The 21087-nt window shown below is 39.0% G+C and overlaps 1 protein-coding gene across 2 annotated transcripts in view; it reads right to left on the reverse strand.

Annotated features, from left to right (window-relative positions):
* The window catches only part of CPPED1 (calcineurin like phosphoesterase domain containing 1), a 52307-nt gene that overhangs the window by 29741 nt on the left and 1479 nt on the right, over positions 1 to 21087 (reverse strand). Inside the window, exons 2-3 of one of the 2 annotated variants that reach the window (XM_050905782.1) lie at positions 19278 to 19396; positions 11817 to 12035 (exon numbers count right to left, since the gene is read on the reverse strand). In XM_050905782.1, the coding sequence (XP_050761739.1) occupies positions 11817 to 11970 (154 nt within the window). In that variant the 5' untranslated portion in view covers positions 11971 to 12035; positions 19278 to 19396. The remainder of the gene's footprint in view (positions 1 to 11816; positions 12036 to 19277; positions 19397 to 21087) is intronic. The other variant, XM_050905781.1, reaches the window with a different exon arrangement.

Consider the following 21087-nt stretch of genomic DNA (forward strand, 5'->3'; position numbering starts at 1 on the left):
GATAGGGTACATAACTTTGAGGAGACACGTAGCCAGTAGTTTTGCTTTTCACATAAAGCACATAGCGTTGCCCAAAATTGTAATTAGTGGGATTGACCTGATATGCTTTATTGAGGCTTTATGGAGGAGTTAGAGTGTTAGCGAAATGTGCAGAATTTGTGGGGAAAAAACATGCACCAGACATGCATACACAGAGCACTGTATGCAGTCATGGGGAGTTTGCTGGCAGATAAGAAGGTCCCAGAAGAGTCGGGGCCCCTGGCAGCAGCAGGCAGAGAGCAGGACAGCCACACATCCCAGCTGGGCAGACGGGCCCAGGATGCTTGAAGCAGAGAGGGAGAGCAGGCAAAGGGAGAGAGAAATAGGGAGGGACACTGAAGCAGGCAGCGCACTTGCATCTCCAGCAATCTCACAGTGATTCTGTGACAGTGACAATTCCCTCCCAAATTCATGATCTTGTCTTTTTACAGGATACCAGACTTTCTAGGTAGTCCATACCTTTTCACCACTACACACGGCATGGTGCTCAAGGGCACTGCTTTCCCCAGCTGCAGCAGGTGCCTTGCCCTGCTACTTGGCTGCTGTTTCCCCCCCCCCGTTATGCTTAAAGCAGTCTTTTTCCAGCTCTCAAGGCTGCACTGCCTCAATGACCAGTAACAGACCATCAGTGAGCTGCTTATCGTTTGGGGACCTCTGTTTTCAGCTTGTCTCTCTATTGTCAAGGCCTTTCCTGTCACCCCATGTTTAAACTGTTCACAGTAACAACACACGCCTGGCCCCAAGCTCCAGTTCACACAGCAAGTTCCTGTAACAAGCTGACAACAAGCCCAACAGGCCCGGACTGTGGCATTGCAAAGTCAGCCCAAAGCACACTAGCGTACGGCCGGTGGCCTGTAGGTAGCAATGGCAGTACTCTTCTGACTGTGCTCCTGAGCAACAACGGCATTCGCACCTCTATGTGACTATTCTGTCATCTCCCAGGATAATTAACATCCTCTTTAAAAATTTAGGAGGTCTTGAGCAACAGGAAAGTATGAAATGGCATTCCCAAAGGATAAGGGGTTTGCCATGGGTTTAAATTGATACTGGCCAATTTACATCCGTAACTGGCTGTAATGCACCTATGGAACAGACTACGGAAAACTGTACATATAGACACCATCTCTCTGCAGAAGATCGGTGCACATCACAATTCGCTTTCTCCATCAAGATCAGCAGATTGTTGTTCCCTCCTGTTGAGTCCCTAAAGTTATATTACAAATATAAGACTATGTATCTTCTGTGTTGCCTCAGCATATGGATCTCTGTTGGATTAAACAGCAGTTGTTGCTACACTGCTATTCTTTTTAGCACATTTAAATTTTACAGACAGATACAGAAAAAAATTATGTAGCTGCCTCAACTGCAGTTCAGACATTCGGACTCTTAACAATCTCCTTTAGCTGCAGCCTAACCCTGTCCAGCTCCATAGGTGTGCCCCTGCCTTCTGTGTGGAAGTTCTGGCACTTTTTGCTGTACTCACAGCCCGAGACATACATTAGATGGCACAGTGAAAACATGAAAATATGTAACAGACACAATCCAGGAAGATCTTACAATCCAGCTATGGCCCAACAGAGAGAGCAAGAGACGCAGACAGCAAGCACACCAAGGAGCAGTAAGAAAACATTATCAAATATGACTGCAGCTCTGTAAAGCTGATTGAAACAATTAATCAGATGTTTTAACTTGTTCCATTTGCAAAAGAGACATTTATAAAAGCATGTACATTTTATCATGCTTTAAGGTACCAATATTCTGACCAACTCCATGCTGTTACCCTACCATAGAGAACCATCCAGGCTTTGGTTGACATTGGTGGGTTAAACAAAAAATATCCAACTATCCAAAAAGTTGGACAAAATTAAGTTGAGAAGCTGGGTCTGCCCAGTAATAGCCTCTGTAGACAAATAATTTTAAACATTGTACAATTTGTTTTGTTGAAGAGCACAGTTACATTTCTGATACTGGACTAGTTCATAACATCCCCCTGCACACATTTCCCTGCAATGTCATGGTTAGTAACAATCCCCTATGTCTTCTCCTGCTGTACCATGCAGACTAGGACAGCTTTGTTTAAACTCGACAGCTTCAGTTTAATTCTCCCCAACCACCTTCTGTTCATTAAGGTGTACTAGTTTGTGTCGGGGGGGGGGGGGGGAAATCAATTTATGCCATTTTTGCTGCAGTGTACCATATTCATAATACTTAAAGATTTGAAATTTATTTCTGCATGTATGTGAATAGAAGAACACATGCAAAAATATATATATTAGCACATGAAAACAAGGACAATGCTTATTCTACCAGGCAGACAACTATTAAATGTATATGGCAAACCTGTCTAATGTTAAGGAAACATTTTTAATAATAGAGTACAAGTTAATGAGACTTTGTCTTTAGCCTGGATACAAAATTCATGTTGCGATCATACACATTCTACAAAGCTACTGTCCTTCCTCACAGACCCCTTTACTACAGCATTGCAACCACTTCAAGTAATACTGAGTACCTTGGAAAGGCCGCAAGTATTCCCAATATTCTGGGACAGGAGGAAAAGCCACTGTAAGAACAGTATATATCGGTTAGATATAACGCATTAAATGAGCTTTGTTCTTTTCTGTGCAACAGCTCCCTGGAACCAGGTGTACCAATTTCAGGGCCACTGCTGAGGTCCAAAATGGCACAAAGCTGCTGTAACTCCAGCAAACAGGAAAACGGCTCCTTGCAGCTTCCCTCCCTCCCCACAGCCTCTGCCTTAGAGGAAGGGGAATGCAGCACAAGTAATTCAAGAGAGCTAAGAAAGGTAATTTTTAAAAAAAATTACTAAAAGTGTCTGAAATCAGTAAGACCGTGTCATGGTTTAACCCCAGCCAGCAACTAAACACCACACAGCCGCTCCCCTCTCCCCCCTCCTAGTGGGGTGGGGAGGAGGAGGGGAAAAAAAAGGTAAAACTCGTGGGTTGAGATAAGAACAGTTTAATAACTAAAGTAAAATAAAATACACTACTACTACTAATAATAATAATAATTATAATGAAAAGGACTATAACCAAAAAAAGAGAGAAATAAAACCCAAGAAAAAGACAAGTGACGCACAATGCAATTGCTCACCACCTGCTGACCAATGCCAGAGCATCGATCCAGCCCTCCCGGCAAACTTCCCCCAGTTTATATACTGGGCATGATGTTCCATGGTATGGAATAACCCTTTGGCTAGTTCAGGTCCGCTGCCCTGGCTGTGCTCCCTCCCAGCTTCTTGCACACCTGCTTGCTGGCAGAGCATGGGAAACTGAAAGTCCTTGACTTAGAATAAGCGCTACTTAGCAACAACTAAAACATCAGAGTGTTATCAACATTATTCTTACACTAAATCCAAAACACAGCACTGTACCAGCTACTAGGAAGCAAATTAACTCTATCCCAGCCGAAACCAGGACAAACCACTTAAATATTTTTATCAGCTATAAAATGAATAAAAATCTATGCAAAAAAAGCCCCACAACACCAGCGCTTGGGAATGAATAAGAAAGCATGAATAGGCACAACTGCTTATCTTGTTGTGATCAAACTAGAAAGCAAGATGGACAATTGCTTCTGAAGCTAATGAAAGAAATGAAAGCATAGGCAGATTAATTAAAAAGGAAGAAGTAACATCATCATTAATTCACTAGGCATGTCAGAAGAGCAGACAACATAATTCTTGTACTGGAATTTAGTTTATTTCAAATACAATGGCTTAGTCTCCTGCCATCACTTACACAGCTGTCTAGATTGACTTGTTCTTTGCAAACGGATATTTAAAAAAAAAAAGAAAAAAAAGAAAAAGAAAAAAGATGGATCCTTCAGAGAAAAGACCTTTGAAATAGCAGATGCAAGTGATGTGGGCATTCTCCTCCCCCCACCTCTCAGCAAAACAAAGGAATTCTGAAGTAGAGCACAACACTCACAGCTCTGACCTGTCAGGTACTGTTTCCACTCACTTTAGCAGAGCTAAAGATTCCTTCACCAGAATTAAATGTTTCAGAAATATGTTACAAATAACAGTTTGAAAGCCTTTAATTAAACAATTTAATAATATAAAACAAAGGTAGAAGGAAAAGAAAAAAAAAAAGAAAAATTTCACTACTTGGACTTAATTGACTGAAAAGGCTGATGTCAGATTATATAGCACTGAATGACCTGGGCAGGAAATGTGTATATTAGAGATTATGCCTTCACTTAACTAAAGGAATTAGTACAAGTATGCACAGTGTACTTCAAGTGCCATAATACTCAATTCTAGTGATTTTGAGTTCTTCTAATTAACATATACACACAAATTAATCTAAAACTGCAAGCATAAATATTACTTGCTCACTGATCCATTATCACACTGCTAACAGATCAAGCTTAATCAAGTTCTATCAGGTTTTTTTGATTATACACATTATTAGACAAGTCTCATTTCATTTAGTCTCTAAACAGCTACATTTTATTACAGTCAGAACTAAGTAAAGTTTGCAGGAGACTTGCTGTCTTACTTGTTCTTTCACCCATGTAAGCAGAGCAATTAATGAAAAATAATTAAACACCTGGTCTAAAGCTACATCACATAAAGGACTTTGCTGGCTAGAACTGATGTCTATCAAGTTACTGACAGCAGCAGTATCATTAAAAAAATGCAGTTAAACAATTTCCTCTAAAGGAATTCAGCCACATAAAAATAGCTGCTAGATTCTCAGCTTCACAAGTCCGTGTTTCTCTGTGGCTTCAGCAGGGTGACCTTGGCTGCAAACAGCTGAATTCTCTGCTGTTGTAACAAAAGGTGTTGAAATGCAGAAGCTGTTTCCTGGACACTAATCTACACTCGAGGTGTGGGATGAAGAAGGAAGCACAATGCTTCACGTTAAACTGAAACAGGAAAGACAGGCAAGAAAGACAGCAGGGGAGTTTGCCCTCGATGTATGGAGGGAGCTATTCTATGGAACAGGCACCAGGCTTGTTGAGCTTGTGAGTCAGGATCAGAGGAGAAGTCAGCCACTAAGAGTGGGGTGTTGCTACAGACTACCCAACAGGGGCAAAGAAGTGGATTCAGTCTTCTATAAGCAACTTGAAAAAGTCTCCAGGTCACAGACCCTGGCTCTTATGGGAGACTAACCTCCCTGACATATGCTGACGGCAATCCAGGAGGGAGTCTGGGACAACCTCTTGACACAGATGGGCCAACCAGGGCCCACTCTCCCAGTCCTGCTACTCACAAACATAGAAGTGCTAGGGGATGTGTTAATCCCTGGCAGCCTTCGCTGTAGCAGCCCCCAAAGCAGAGTTCCTGATCCTGAGGGGAGTAAGGAAGGCACATAGCAGATCTGGGGCCTCAGGACAGCAGACTGGCTTATTCAGGGAACTGGTATATAGGATCCTGTGGGAGGCAGCTCTGAAAGGCAAAAGAGTCTCAAAGAGTTGACCTGTTGTCGTGGTTTAAGCCCAGCCAGCAACAAAGCACCACGCAGCCACTCACTCACTCCTGCCCCCCCTGCGGGATGCGGAGGAGAAAATACAACAAAAAGCTCACGGGTCGAGACAAGGACAGGGAGGGATCACTCACCACTTATGGTCACAGGCAAAACAGACTCGATTTTGGGGAAAAATAAACCAATTAAATTTGTTAACAACCACATCAGAGTAGAATGATAAGAAATAGAATCATATCTTAAAAACACAGCTTCCCCCCAGGCTCAGCTTTGCTCCCGATTCCCCTACCTCCTCCCCCTCAGCAGCGCAGGGGGACGGGGAATGGGGGTTGTGGTCAGTTCATCACACGTTGTCTCTGCCGCTCCTTCCTCCTCAGGGGGAGGACTCCTCACACTCTTCCCCTGCTCCAGCTTGGGGTCCCTCCCACGGGGGTCAGCCCTCCACGAGCTTCTCCAACTCAAGTCCTTTCCACGGGCTGCAGTTCTCCACAAACTGCTCCAGCGTGGGCTTTCCCACAGAGTCACGGCCTTCTCCGGGCCCAGCCACCTGCTCCGGCGTGGGGTCCTCCAGGGGCTGCAGGGGAATCTCTGCTCCGCTGTTAACCTCCATGGGCTGCAGGGGGACAGCCTGCCGTCTCACCACGGGCTGCAGGGGAACCTCTGCTCCGGCGCACCTCCTCCCTCTCCTTCTTCACTGACCTCGGGGTCTGCATGGTTGTTTCTCTCACATCCCACTCCTCTCTTCACTGTAGCTCCTCCTCTTCTTCCTCTCCTTCTCTTTTTACTGTAGCTCTTCTTCCTCCTCCTCCATTTTCCTCCACTCTTTTTACTCTCTACCTCAGCAGTCTTCTCCCCTTCTTAAATATGCTATCCCAGAGGCGCTACCACCATTGCTAATTGGCTTGGCCTTGGCCAGAGGCAGGTCAGAGTTGGAGCCAGGGAAGCTTCTAGCAGCTTCTTCCCATTGCTGATTGGCTCGGTGTCAGCCAGAGGTGGGTCCAGGTTTGGAGCCAGGGAAGCTTCTAGCAGCTTCTCACCCCTGTAGCCCCTCCCCTGCTACACAAACCCAACACACATCTTCAAAGACAAGCTCCTCCTAACACAAGAATGGTCCTTCCTGATACTGGGGGGAAGAGAGGGGAAGGAAAAAAAAAAAAAAGTAGACTATCAGGAGAATGACTTGGCTAAATGAGGAACTCATGCCCAAGTACCGATGGAAAAAGGATGTAAAAGGGAGATGGAAGCAAAGACGGACTTGAAAGGAAGAATACTTTCCAGTATTCAGTACCTGCGCATGCAGGACTAGTGTCAGGAAAATCAAAGCTCACTGAGGGCTGAAACTAGCAAAGGGCATGCTAGGCAGCAAAAGCTTCTACTACTACTACTTCAGCAATAAAATAATAAACAAAGAAAATACAGGCCCACTGCTGAGTGAGGCAGTAACAAGTGACAGGTACTCAGTGCTTCTTTTGCCTGTCTTCACTGAAATGTTCTCCCAGAGTTAAAGGAGCAGAGGAAATATCAGTAGTGGAACACTATTCAGCCAAGTATCTCCTGAAAAATTTCAACCCAAGCAAGTCCATGGGACCTGATGGGATGCATCCAAGAGTACGGAGAGAGACGGCTGATGTCACCGTGAGGGACCTCTCTATAATCATCAAAAGGTTGTGGAGTTAGGATGTTGCAGTCTAGATGGGTGAAAAACTGACTCAATTGTTGGGCTCAAAGGGTAGTGGTTAATGGAACAATATGGGAAGTTGTCATAAAACAAAACACAAGGTTCAACTTGATATGAGAAAAACCACTTTTAGAAATAAATTTCCAGAGTTTTAGAAAAATGCAGTGGAACAAACACATTATCCAATCAACAATATTTTACATTTTGCAGATTACCATTTTTGCCATACTGGTATGGTACACTAACTTAATGCACACAAATATCTTCAGAAGTCAAGTCTTCCGTTATCATGGTGTATCTAGGTGCAAGTATTGAGCTTATAGAAATTATTTTCAGTAACACAGTTGCACTATAAGGTATTGCTTAAAATTCTTATGTACCACAATATTAGCGTTACCAGGAATAGATATCCTATTCTTGATTATGTAATCAAGAAAAACTTCTGAAAATAATATTCAGAGTACAAACTACTTTTAATCAGCAGCTAAATACCAAGATACTGGCACTGATTACTTCGTTGCTCTAATGACATCTGTAATGGATTCCAAGTGCTGTGCCTGATTGCTTCCCAGCTGATCAGGATTCTGTTCATCACTTCTAGCTGCTGGAATTCTGAGATTTCTTGGATTTCCTTTGCAAAAGGCTTCAACATTGCTTCAGCTAAACGGCTACAGTGCATGCTTTAAAACAGTCGTCATAACTTTACACTTAGTACTCCATGATAAAATGTATTAAGAGAAGAGAGGAAGATCTGGGGCTTTTTCTCCCCCCGCCTTTTTATTGACAGGCATTGATTATAAAGCAGTATAATCCAAAGAACTTGACACACATTAGCCAATGGATCATAAAATGTAGCTGAACTTCAGTTGATCATAGCCTTCTTCAATAACCATGCTGCAACAGTAACTGTGATACACTTTCATTAACGCTGATGTTTTCAGTTTTAATATAGGTGATATACACAACTGATTTAAAAGGCAATTTGAGACATTAAATAAGATACAAGCCAAATTCACAATTGTTAAACTTAAATCAATGTCATCTCATGTCATTTCTGATTTTTGCTTATTGAAAATATGAATTTTTAATCCTTCATTGTATTGAACTAACATGATAAAGGAATCGACACAGCAATTATTCTTGGAGAGACTCCTCAGTGGAGAAGTACAAAATGATTGCAGTACTGTTCTACTATAGACATGCATTACGTAGGTCTAAACATCCTTGGCTAGAACAGTGAAAATACTTAAATTACTCCAGGAAAAGAAATATTACTACTCGTCTTTAATTCTGCAAACAATCATATGTTCAAATTATCTGCAAAGCTATTTGCTATAAAAATTCTTAGATTCTCTGTTTGCTCTTTTTCATTAATATAGTATTGCCAAGAGACTTCTTACAGTTTCAGATTTTTGTTGTAACAAATAGTGAAAGTGCTGGCAAATTTCAATATTACTTTTATAATTTCGAAATTGAACTCTTTCTAAAATTTTTTTAAGAGTTTAATCAGTTGCCGACAGCTTTTTATCTCATTGTGTCTTCACTTTAAGTTAGAATTGTCTAAATGGATTATGTAAAGAATTATGAAATCTCAAGCACAGTATTAGTACTGGAATTAGTGGAAAGAGGCTTGTGCCATATGACAGTGGAATATAGTGGCTCCTGCTTTTTATCTGAGTCATAACTGGTGCAGAAATACACTAGCGGTTCAAACACATACCCGTGTAAGAGAGTAAATTTAAGAATTCATTCCTCCGCAAGAAGGAAGTCACCTCAGTCCCTAGAGTTTAGCATAAAACGTGGCAGAAAGCTTGAGAATGTGTCTGCAGTACTTCCAAGTTTTCCAAAAACTTTTACTGCAAGGAATGTGGAAAGTTTTCATTTCTAACATCAGAGGATTTCTATTTTAATAAAAGAATATGCAGCAAACAAGTTTTTATAAGGCCAACATCTTGGCTTCTTAATGCCAATGTCTTGCAATGTCTCATACAGTAACAGCTATTAACAAGCCAAACAAAAGAAATTGTCAATAAGTATCTTCATAAGACATTTTTAAAACAGGATGTGAGTTGTCTTGCTTTAAAGTATCTTTTCTTTAACTCTTTTTGTGTTTTGAAGGAGTTTCTATTCCAGAAGCTAAGTGAGAGGAAAAGGTAGGAAAAAATCCTTTGAAAAACCTATTATTTCACTTCCAAAATACATATTCATACAGTTTAAACTAAAATATTGTTTCAAGTTCTTTTAAACACACAGATTTAGATTTATCTTCTATGAAGTATTTTCCTGACTCTGCGTTTCTGTCTTCCTTGCTGTATCACACATCACCCTGCCCTTCTAGGCAACTAGTCAAAGAGTGTTAATCCACAGGTATCTGCACCGTAGAGCAATTCACTTTTATCTCTCTTATCAGTTTAGACAGAAAGACAAATGGCTGACTGTAAAATTGTACTTATATGTACAATTTAATTGTTAAATTGTACTTACATGTTTACCAACTTACTGCACAGCAAGCCATTTGTATAAATACAAAGGCAGTAATGAAATAAGTAGTTGTTCCAGTTGAATATTCTAAAATTCCTTTTGGTAGTACATTTCCTTAACTACTTTATATAACTACATGATAACACAGGCTTGCAAAGTATTAACATAATTTCAATCAACAAGAAATTATTAGATGAATTAAAATATGGTGGCTCAAGTGAGGGAATCACAGAATCATTTAGGCTAGAAAAGACCTTTAAGATCATTGAGTAATGAACTGCTCTTTCTTGCACTTTCTTGGAAATTGCACTAGGCAGCTTCAGATATTTATACAATGCACAGCACATACATCACACAATGTAAGTGATCTCAGTGGTATAATCTGTTCAGTTTCTTTTACATGTTTGTTAGCAAAATGAATATATGATAATGTTTTGCAAAACCCTGACAGGTTTGTGTTTAAAATATTACCGAAGTCTGAGACATACAGTGGTAAAAGGGACAATAACGACTACAGAGATCCATTACTCAAAAAAACCCATAAAAACTGCCACAAGCAAGACTTATTTATTGTATCTAGCCATTCAGTACCTAGTGGAAGTCAGAAGACTGCTGGCTCTCTGTAGTTCGCACTTACTCTCTATCAACAGAAAAGCCTTAGAATAATGTTGTTTAAAGTCAATATAGACAAAAGTACTCAGAACTTTGCATTGTTTTATGAGTCTTTGAGAAATATCCAGGTAAAATTAAATTAACTTAGCTTTCTGGATTATTTAGATTTGTGAGTGAAAGATCCTTTTCAGTAGGATGTAGAACACCTATTATTTATCCTGAATTTTCTTCCTCTTACAAGGGATACTGAAGAGAACATATTTGGAACACTTACACAAATTAAAAGTTCTAATTGAAGTAGTTACTAAAACTGTGCTATAGGAAGGCCAGATAATTCTTAGGAAGAGATTATTTTATGATTCTGGGTTAAACCTGTACTTCCAAAATTAATGGAAGAACATAAACCAATAAAACAACTGCATAATGGCAGACTTTACGATCAAGCTACTGAGGTGTTACACAGTAGATTTGATCAAGCTTAAATCTGTTGGTTTTTACACTTTCCCACTCTATCACTAAAATCGTGTTCTGGGCAAAAGAAAGTCTGTAGCCTATAAGTAATGTCAATCAATTTGACAGCTAAGGTTTTAAAATCCACTTTGCAGGACACTGAAGGAATTAGTGAAAGGTCTCTAATATGCTCAAAACCTTCCTGTGCAAACAAGAGCTGGGAAGCACCACCTCAGGTGCAAGTGGAGTGCAAAGCAGAGCGTAGCATAAAGCACACAGGATTCTGTATTTGCAAGCTTGGTGGATTGTTGTGCTGTCAGCTACATAGCTAAGGCTGTCTGCAGCTCTGCTTCTTATCAAGGCTAAGAAATGTGAGACACTGTGCTTAGATCTGCTTTTCAGACCACTTGTCAACTGGTAACATCACTTTGTCTTCCACTTCTGAGAAGAGTATTATCTTCTTAAAATAGAAAATATTACCAGTCTGTTTTAAAGTTATAACTGTCAAACTTTGTAACCCACTTTTCTAGATGGTCTGTTGTTCTCTGACTGTACACAGAAACACACAGCAACAGGACAGAATGCTAAAACTTGAATTTGCTGACTTAACATTTTAAGAATTTAAATATTGAAGCAGTTGAACTTATTAAGCACTAGAAAGCCAGAGAATTCTCTGAGCTTCGTCCGCTTTAGGTACTCAAAAAGCCATAGCTATTTTTTGTTCTTTTCTTGGCATTGTTTTTCCAATGGCTAGAGTCCCTATTTGTCTTCTCAAAGCAATTTGTTTAGAAGAAAGAATTTTAATGTGTGTTCTTAGGACTTTTATTTCAAAGAAAATTTCCTCAGGCCCACTGAAAAGAAAGCAACTAACAAAAGTACACCCCTAAAAATGAATGATACAGGAAGTCAGATGAAGAAATCAGAATAACGTCTTGAGAATCATCTACAAAGCACACTTTTTTTCCCAAACACCAAAACAGTAGCATACCAAATGCTATGAAAGAATATTGTGAAGTCAAGAAAATGAAATTAGCCTTGTTGCCAATCTGAAACATAAAGAAAATGGAGTTATGATCCCCATTCTACGCTTTTAATTGCCTTACCTGGCATTCCATGGATAAGGTCTCCGCACAACACGAAGAACTTGGGTTTAGGTTTTAGTTTGTTAATGGCCTGCACTGCTTGCTCTGCTAATTTGATTTCTTCTCCCCATTCATCATCTCCGTTGCTAGTGTCTCCAACTGCCCAAGCTTTCATCAGTCCAAACTGAGGATCTGCTCCTTGGATGAAGTAGAAGGGCCCCTTCCATTGGTACTCATCATCTAAGAAGAAAAAAAAAAGAGAAAAGAAAAAAAGTTAAGCACTAGAGAAACTTATAAAGAAAATGAAAATTTCCATGCATCATTAAATTGATTGCTTTTCACCTAAGTAAGTTGAGGCCACTTTAATGAAAGTACAGATTTCTGTAGTCATTCATATAGGACAAATACAAAGGCAGAAGTACAAAATTTTCCTCTAATGAGTAGCTGCAATAAATGAAAGTATATTAATCTAATTATACCACATGGTAATTACAGACTGATTAGAGGGAAAGTATGTGAAGAATTCAGCAAATAGTGCTGGAAATTACGAGACTACAACATAGCACAAGTGTGTAACATTAGATTTCAGTTAAGACTCCAATTATTGCTTCTTTAATTAACAAGTTAAAACGTACACAACACATTTCACATTTTATGGTTCCAGTAGACTTTAAATTATTAAGGAGTTAAATGCTTTTTGTTCTTATACTTTTAGAGAGAAGTTGGATATAGCACATTCTTTGGAGTTAGAACTGAAATCACTCAACAGGACCAAGGTCAGCAAACACAAAATCCAGCAACATCACAATTAGCAGCAACAATGAAAACTAATTTAGAACTGTCACAATAGCTCCCGAGACCTATGATAAAAAGGTGAGAACTCAGAAACAAATTTCCATTGGTAGAGTCAGTCCAGACGGAGGGTACAACAGAATTTGTACTGCTACAATTTTCTTGTATACTTGTTTCTCTGATACTATAATAACAAGTACTACAAAAGAAGCGTGACACATAAGACTACAAGCACATAAAGAAAAAAAAAATCTCGACACCAGGCAAATAAAGCAACAGTTGGCTACAAATGAAAAACAAAAATGGGCATCCTGTTTCCTAGACTTATGTCTCAAGTTGGAATTAAAGTACAAACACAAATACCCTGTGGTTTCCCCAGCTGTCTAAATGCATTCATTTGCAACCTGAATATTTCAGTTTTGACAGCTGTATTTGGCTTAATACATTTAGTGTTACTGGGTTTTTTTTAAACAGCATTTAAACTGTTAAAAACTCACTGACTACATCAATCTATAGTCGAATCTAAAAAAATGATACAGCAAATTATTTCAAATTAAAATATAATCCATAAATATACTCCCATATTATGTCAGTCTGATCTGAAATACAGTTTGAGGCAAAACTAATCTTCCAATAACAGTACATAAGCAAGTAGCATGTCCGCCGCATGGATTTACTTTTGGTTTTCCTTCAAGTGATCTAGAACTGGAGCCTCTTATTTTGCAAGAATGGGGGTATGTTTCTTTCAAGGAAGGTTAGAAAACAGGTCAGAATTCATCTCTTGCACCACAGATATGGATAGGCTGGGGTTAGCAACTCCCGGAAGCTGTTTGTAATTGTCATCTGTTGCTATGGCATCAGATCATTTTGCCAAATGCAAGCTTCTACATTTTAGTTAAAGTAACATTTAATTTCTAAACAAAATTATTTATAATCTATTAACATGGTCTGTTAATTCATACCAGCACTGCCTTATTCTAAATAATAACGACGTATTTTATAGATAGAAACTTTTAGCCATTCATTAGCTTTTAATTCTGAAATGAAATTAACTTTTCCAATTACATAACTTATTCAGAGAAGTGAAATGATCCATCTGTCCATGAGTTTGCAATAGAAGCCTTATGGAACCAGCTCAATGACACAAAGTAATTTAGGTTTTTATTTTATGTCTTGCATGGCAAAATATGAGTGCCATAAAAAAACAGCTTACACACTGCATCAAAGGCATTGTTTGTGCAGAGAAATCAACTTACAGTTTTTGTAAGTGGAAAGCTATAGAAAAAAATCAGTTAAGGAAGCATGCATCAGAAATCCTTTATGACCTACACAAAATAAAACTGAAAAAAGGGGAAGTCTGAAACAGGAATTTGATTTGGAGGAGTGGCACAATCCTCAAACTCATTAAATGGCAAAAAAGCTCAAATCTTTGAACAACATGGTAGGATTTTTAACACCTGTCTCTTTTCCAGCAACTCGGTACACAGTATGGATAATCAATACTGAGCAAAATCTACTTGTTTTGTATTGATTAATCTGAAGCCAGTAATTTTTACCATAGTAGCCTAAGTAAAATATAGAGACATTTATCAGTTTATTTTTACAGGAACTACTTAGAAAAGACAGGTAGTCTTTGTTTTAAAAGACTGTGTTTCAATTATGGACATACTGTGTTTCCCTTTCCAGAGCCCCAGGGATGGTGTCCGGTGGCCAAAGGCAGCTGGAGCACCTGCAGCAGGCCAGGTAGCTGTCAGGCAGGCTGGCTGGCACAGGCAGCAGGACTGGACCAGGTCCCAGGTAACAAGAAGCTTCATATATAATGCTTGAACAGAGAGAAGTCTGGCAAGCAGACAATGCACTGTCAGGGAGCATGCAGAGCTGATGCAAAACAGGTTGCAATGCCAGACCAGGAGCTATTCTAATATGTGCTTCATGGATATTTTTTTTTTCTGCCTTATATTCATGCCAATACAGTAGCTCTCTAGGTTTTAAGTACCTGAATGTTTCCAAGACTGTGCACAGATGCTCTGGTTTGAGTGGGTGAGTGATGGTCATGTGAGGCAGAGAGAGAGACACTGATAAGATGAATTTGAAAAGAGAAGTTCAGTACACAGACAGAATCAAGAAGTGGCAGAAGAAAGGAGAAACAGAAGATGCAGGGGTGGAGGTGAAGAAGAGTGGGGAGAAAAGGAAAGAGATAGGAGGTAAAAAGAGAAAGGAACTGAAAATGATGCAGAGGTATACGCTATATTCCCCTGTAGGAAAGAAAAAGATAAAATGAAGAAAGCGAAGCAGGGACAACAGAAAAGATCCAGGAATCAGGGCTATATAAATAACATTTACTTAAAATGTTAGTTTAATTAACTGGTCTTAGTCAAATAATTCAGTCAACAGCTATTTTTGTGGTATTTGATAACTTATCAAATAGTTACAAAAAATAACTGTAAGGTTGAATAAATATTTTCTACCTTTGTCTTGTTATTTAATCACTCCAACTAGAAACCCTATTTAAAACCAAATAAACCTAGTACTTAAACCAAATTCCATTAGCTTATTACTTATCAAGTGGTACTTACTGATTTAGTTTAGTACTTACTGATTTTGTTCCCCACGAAACAAAAGAATATATAGGAACAAAATAATATATGGACACTCAGTTTAAACTTACAACTTAAGTTTTTGTTTATCAGTAATGTGTTTCAATTACTATAAAGTACTACAAATAAAAGCAGAATATCATGAAGAGAGTTGTATTGGTACAACACCACTGGTGCAAACTTGCACCTGCACCAACTCTTAAGCCTGTTCTGAATTCAGCTCATCCAGGAAGTAACTCTTAATTGCCCTCACTGGTCTGTCCGCAGAGGAGTTCATGCAAGTTTTTCCTTATCTATGCAAGGCACATCAGTCCAGCTAAAGTTTAAAGTGCTGCAACTAGTGCAATTTGGCTAATTTTGCTTAAAACTCCAGGAGCACACCTGCACGAGTGCTCTTTCAACAGACCAATATGGTAAGAGGGCAGCAATGAGAAACAGAAAGTAAAAGCATCTTCCACTACCATAGATGGATCCAGAAGTCTTTTGCCTAACAATTAAATGATTTATCAATGGATTGTGTTCAGATAATTATTAAAAAAAACTTCTGTACCCTACTTCTCTCCCTCACCAGCTGCTAGTTAGCACCCTCAAGCAGAACAGGTACTGTAGGCCGTGCAAATGAACCTCGTCGGCTTAAGCAGTAAGTCAGGCACCACAAAAAACTGTTTGAACCATTTTTTTTGGACTTTGCACTGAATCACAAGAGTGCTCAGACAAATCATTCTGTTGCTATGCTAGGGGAATGCCAAAGTCTGACAGAGGGTTAGTAACAAACAGCATTGGGCACAAGTGGTGGGAGGGGGAACAGCTGTTTTTGCAGTGATCATCTAGTCATGATCCAGGTCCTAGATGTTACTCCATACGGTTTCAATTAAATAGCATGTAAAGTTGCTATCTTCCCTTCAAATGTAGCAAGCAAGGACCTTTGTGGGAATGACATCAAAGGCATCCTTCTCACTAGGAGTTTCAATTTTCAAGCCTTTAGATAAACTATGTATTTGTGTTAGACAAAGTGCATGCTAGGTAAAGCAACAGAAGATTAGTATTCAATTAATAAACAATTTTTTCTGCCTTCTCCCTTGCATTGCAAAATTGAGCAGAGCTGAGAACACCTGCAAATTGGCTCTTCATCCCTATGAGCATAGAGGCTGTTTGCAACTTCGTGAATTTACCACAGCAATAAGAAAACGCAAATGCCAGACAAAAGTCAGCAGATTTCTCAGATAACTGATGTATATACGGTTTCCATTTCTGAAGGACAAATAATGTCTGTGGAGCTGCTCTTACACATTCAGCCACACAAAACTCCTATTCCAAATCTGTTTTGTTCCCAGGCCTCCTTAAGAGCTGCACAGCTGATCAACATGAAAGAAGTCCAACTGCAGAACACATTGTTATGCCTCAGTTTCAATAGCTTCCCACTCTTTTTCTACTCCCATGCATGCCAAAGTACAGAGAAAGGATCAATGTAATGTATTTTTAGTAGCATAGGCTGAAAAATGGTGCCAGCTTCTAATTTTATCTAAGGATTAATTATGTGAAGGGCCAAAGTAGTCAGCAGCAATTCACAAGAGAAAACGCGAGCCACGTATTGTGATCACACACAAAAAGACACTTCAAGGACCTAGGTGGGATTTAAGCCGAACCTCACCATTTCTAGAGGACAATAGCTAATATCTTGCTGTGCCTTTATTTCTTCCCCTTTTGCTTTTCTCAATTTCTCCTCCCTTTTCTTCTCCCCTCTCCAAGGATCACAAACACACATATATAGAGATTGCTCATATAAACCACTGCAAGCTGGCCTCTGACAGCCACATAGTACTGGTAGGATTTCCAGTATTTCCCTGGTGGGATTTTTTTAAAAGTACATTGGTTGGTTTCAACAGTACCTTGGTTTTCTTCCTCCTCTACACCCTACGGCATTTCATGGAAACAAATTAGTTACGAAAAGTTACTCCTGTCCATAGTCTATCTACAGACACTATCGTATCAGAGGAGAATGGATGTGGACACACGCCTAGTGCTTGCTCGGTATACCATGGGCAGTAATAAATACGAAAATTCCCTCATTCTCATGTTGCATGTGCCAGCGGAATTAATTTAACTTCTCTGAAAGATCACAAAACAGCAGAAATAGGTACATGGTTCCCTGCCCTGAGCTGTCTCTGCCTACAAAGTGTGCCTGTGACTCTTTCTCTAGGTAAAACTGGACAAGAAGCACAACCTTGGTTTTCTAAAGAAGCTATAGGCAGGAAGGAAAATGGAATCTTTTAAGTGAAGGCAGTATTTATACATCATAAACAATACAAAAAGCAAAAACTTTGTCCTTGCAATTGTTTTGCAGTTTACCTTTAAAGAAATGTTTTCATTCCTCTCAGTCCTGGAATAGCTTGAAAAACAATAAAGCACTTCCACTAAATCCTTAATAATTCCTTGTTTAATATTAAAACATTATCAATAATTACGGCTTCAAAAACACCATCATTGTTGTATTGTCTGTATGTCCAAATACAAAAGATTTCAATCTAATGAAATATGCATTCCTTTCGGCTATATTTTCCTTCCAAAGATCTGACTATTGAGGGTTCTGCTGAATGACCAAGGCAACCTATTATGGACGGCACAATGTTATGCATCAGGGAAAAAACCCTTCAAAATAGGTATCAAATACATTTTTCAGAGAGAAAATAAAACCCTTTAAAAGAGTAATTACTGTAGAAATGATGTATAGTGAGCCTAAACGACAGAGATAATGTCAGTAGAAACACTAACTGACAGAATACAGTTTCTCAAATAAATTAGGCAGTGCTGCTATTTTTAAAAGATATACTTTTAAACTTCTTAGGTAACTATCAAGGTAGGAAATGCCCCCTCAGATACAGTTTATTTGTACTGAGGGCTACAGAATGCAAAACTCTAGTCATGCCTTTATGCCCACCCCCAAATTTAACATGTAAACTCATTACAGAAACTTTACAGCCCAAGACTGTAGGTGTGAAGGGGGGTGGCTTGCATAATGACAAGGTGAAGTCACAGAAAGTTGCTCAAAACCCACGTAAAAACTTGCCTAATTCATATGAGAGTTGGAGACAGTATTGGGAATGGATTATGCTAGCTGGGAAGCAGTTCTGATCAGTGCTCAAAAATATTACTGTTGAAGAGCCTAGAACAGTAATTGTAACGTGCCAAGATCCAACACTCATCTGAAAGCAAGAAAAAATAAGAAATCAACTGCGGTTGTACTTAATTTCAAAGGAAGGCAAATTATATGTAATTACGATGCTTTTAAAAAGTGCAAAAATCCTTGAAGGCAGCATGGAAGCTATTCAAAGACACTATCCCAGAGGCTCAGACCATATGCACAGCATTTACTAAGAACTTCAGAAAGACCAAAAAGAATCCAGACTGACTAAACAACATAAACAGCAGCCATAAGGATGCTAGTAAGAGCAGGACAGCATCCTTCAAAAAGCTAAAGCATCCAAATAAAGAAAACAGGAAAGATTTTATACACTGGAAGGTTAGATACAAAAGTCCAAGAAGTCAAGCTAAAAAAAAAAAGCGAAGAACAACTGGACAGAGCATAAATCTGAAAACTAACAAAGCCCTTTTTAGAGGAATTAGGAGCAGGTAACCTGCCAGACACTCACTAAGGTTAACAGATGTTCCAAACATGCAAGAGGCACCTAAAGATAAAGGCAGAGCAGAAAAACAATGTCAATTTTTGTATCCATGTTTATTGTGAAGGAACTTGTGAAGATCTAATGCCAGAATTCTTCCTTACAGACAGTGCATCAGATCTGTCTCAAATCAAAATACCAGTAGATGATTCAACAAATAGACATGAACAATAACAAACCACTCGGATTAGGTGGCATCCACAGAAGAACTCAAAAATAAAAAACAGGTAACCCCTGGGGAGTTACCTCTTGCTTAAAACTACCTTTGCACCAGAGGAGCAGGAAGATGGCCAGTATCACATCTACATTTAAAAGGGTTTCCTGAGCAATCTGGTAAGTACTGACTGCAAAACTGGCATATGTACAGGCAAGTTAATGGAAACTGTAACAAAGACAATAACTACTGCACTTACTGATTCTTCAGAAAGAGTAATCGACAGCTTTTACATGGACAAGGGAAATCCACTTGATACCGTCTCCAAGAGGTATCTGACAGTTGCTCACCAAAGACTCTTAAGGAAGCCAAGCTGTCCTGAAATACAAAAGAAAGTCCTTGCATGCATAAAAAACTGTTAAGAAAAAAAAAGAAATGGACAGACACACAGATCCCACCTGAATCTGTACTGGGACCTATTACTGTTCAACAAATTCAAAACGATCTGTAACAGCAACTGAATAGCGAGGAAGTGAAATTTGCTAAAACTAAGCCATTTGGCAGTATGAGAATAAGGCCTGGTCATGAAGAACTGGGGAATGACTTCATTACGCAGTGACTGTTCAAGAAAGCAGATGAACTTCAATGCAGAAAAGTGCAGGATAGTGCACATGGAAAAAACACCACCAACTTCATATAAACAACAATAGTTCTAGCAAGTGCTACAATGAAAAGTCACCTCAACATTCAGTAATGGCAAAAAAGCAGAGATAGGAAAGGAATAGAGAACAGAGCAAAATAAAAAATATGAGAAGCAACTGAATAAACTTAAAGAGTTTGCAAAAGATTGGTGAGGGAGGCATGACAGAGGACCATAAAATCACATGTGGAACTGAGAACGTGAGTATGCAATGCTGGTTATCCGCCTCTTCCAGATAAAGGTTTTGGAACCATTGGCTGAACTAGCAAAAGACAGGTTCAAAACAGACACTTCTCAACCAGGTAAGCTGATGGTACTATCACTTGTTTAGTTACTTGAAAAAAGTGCTCTACCTACTTTCACAGAAATTCTTTGCATAGCATGCTACTGGCATACTTGAGACAAAAAAAAACCCCCACCAAATCAAACAAACCAACAACTTTTGGGGAGAAGTGGTAAAGACAGAATTTACCCAAACATATGGTCCTGTTTCTTCACTAAAATACTAATAAAAGTAGTAGACATCTGAAGCATAATTTCACATGGGTAGAAAAGCCAGAGAATTTATTAAAAAAGTAAAGCCAAAGCATACAGAGGTCTCTTGCCAATAAAGTAGAGTATTTATGCACTGTTTGCTATTACATTCCATTGATTACATGGATAATTTAGATCCCTAACCTTGAGCTTCTGAGTCACACATGTCACATATCAAGAGTAGATTAGAGCAGGTTACAGGTATAACCTCCACATTATGTGAAAGCAGACTGAACAAATTACTATTACGGGACAGGGTGTGGAAGAGTCATTTTGCAGAAAGGATAGTAAGAAAAAAAGGAAATTTAGCTCTCAATGGTGACTCTCAAGTTTTAAAAGGAAACAGTGTGCCAAGCCATAGCAGTGGTCGTAAATGTTTTGTGTAGCTACCTGTTTAACAGAAGGAATAAAAACTAAAGACTGAGGAAAACAACAAAACACAAATAACTGATTTTCATCTTAAACCACAAGAAACTTTGCCTCAGTTTTATCAGCCCTTGGTTCTGGTTTTTTTCCAATCATTTAGTTATTAAAAGGCTGTGTTGAACTTTAGCCTTTTAAGAAAGAGCTAAGTAAATTATTGACAAAGAAACATTGTACTCGAAGATGGTAGCTGGACTATGATAGCCTAAAAAGTCCTGAACAAGATTAAAAACAACCAGTCGGTAAGAAAAGTCTTAATATTTAAAGAATACCAAACAAGGACACTTCAGGAGAAAGAAACACACCTGGAAAACAGATACCCAAACCACATTTTTTCTTCCATGTTTAAGGCAATTTTCCATAAGTACTTAGATAAAGCTTTTGTTCAGAAATTTTTACACTGCCATTGAAC

This window comes from Gymnogyps californianus, chromosome 15, assembly GCF_018139145.2.
Source record: "Gymnogyps californianus isolate 813 chromosome 15, ASM1813914v2, whole genome shotgun sequence".
In the NCBI taxonomy this organism is placed as follows: domain Eukaryota; kingdom Metazoa; phylum Chordata; class Aves; order Accipitriformes; family Cathartidae; genus Gymnogyps; species Gymnogyps californianus.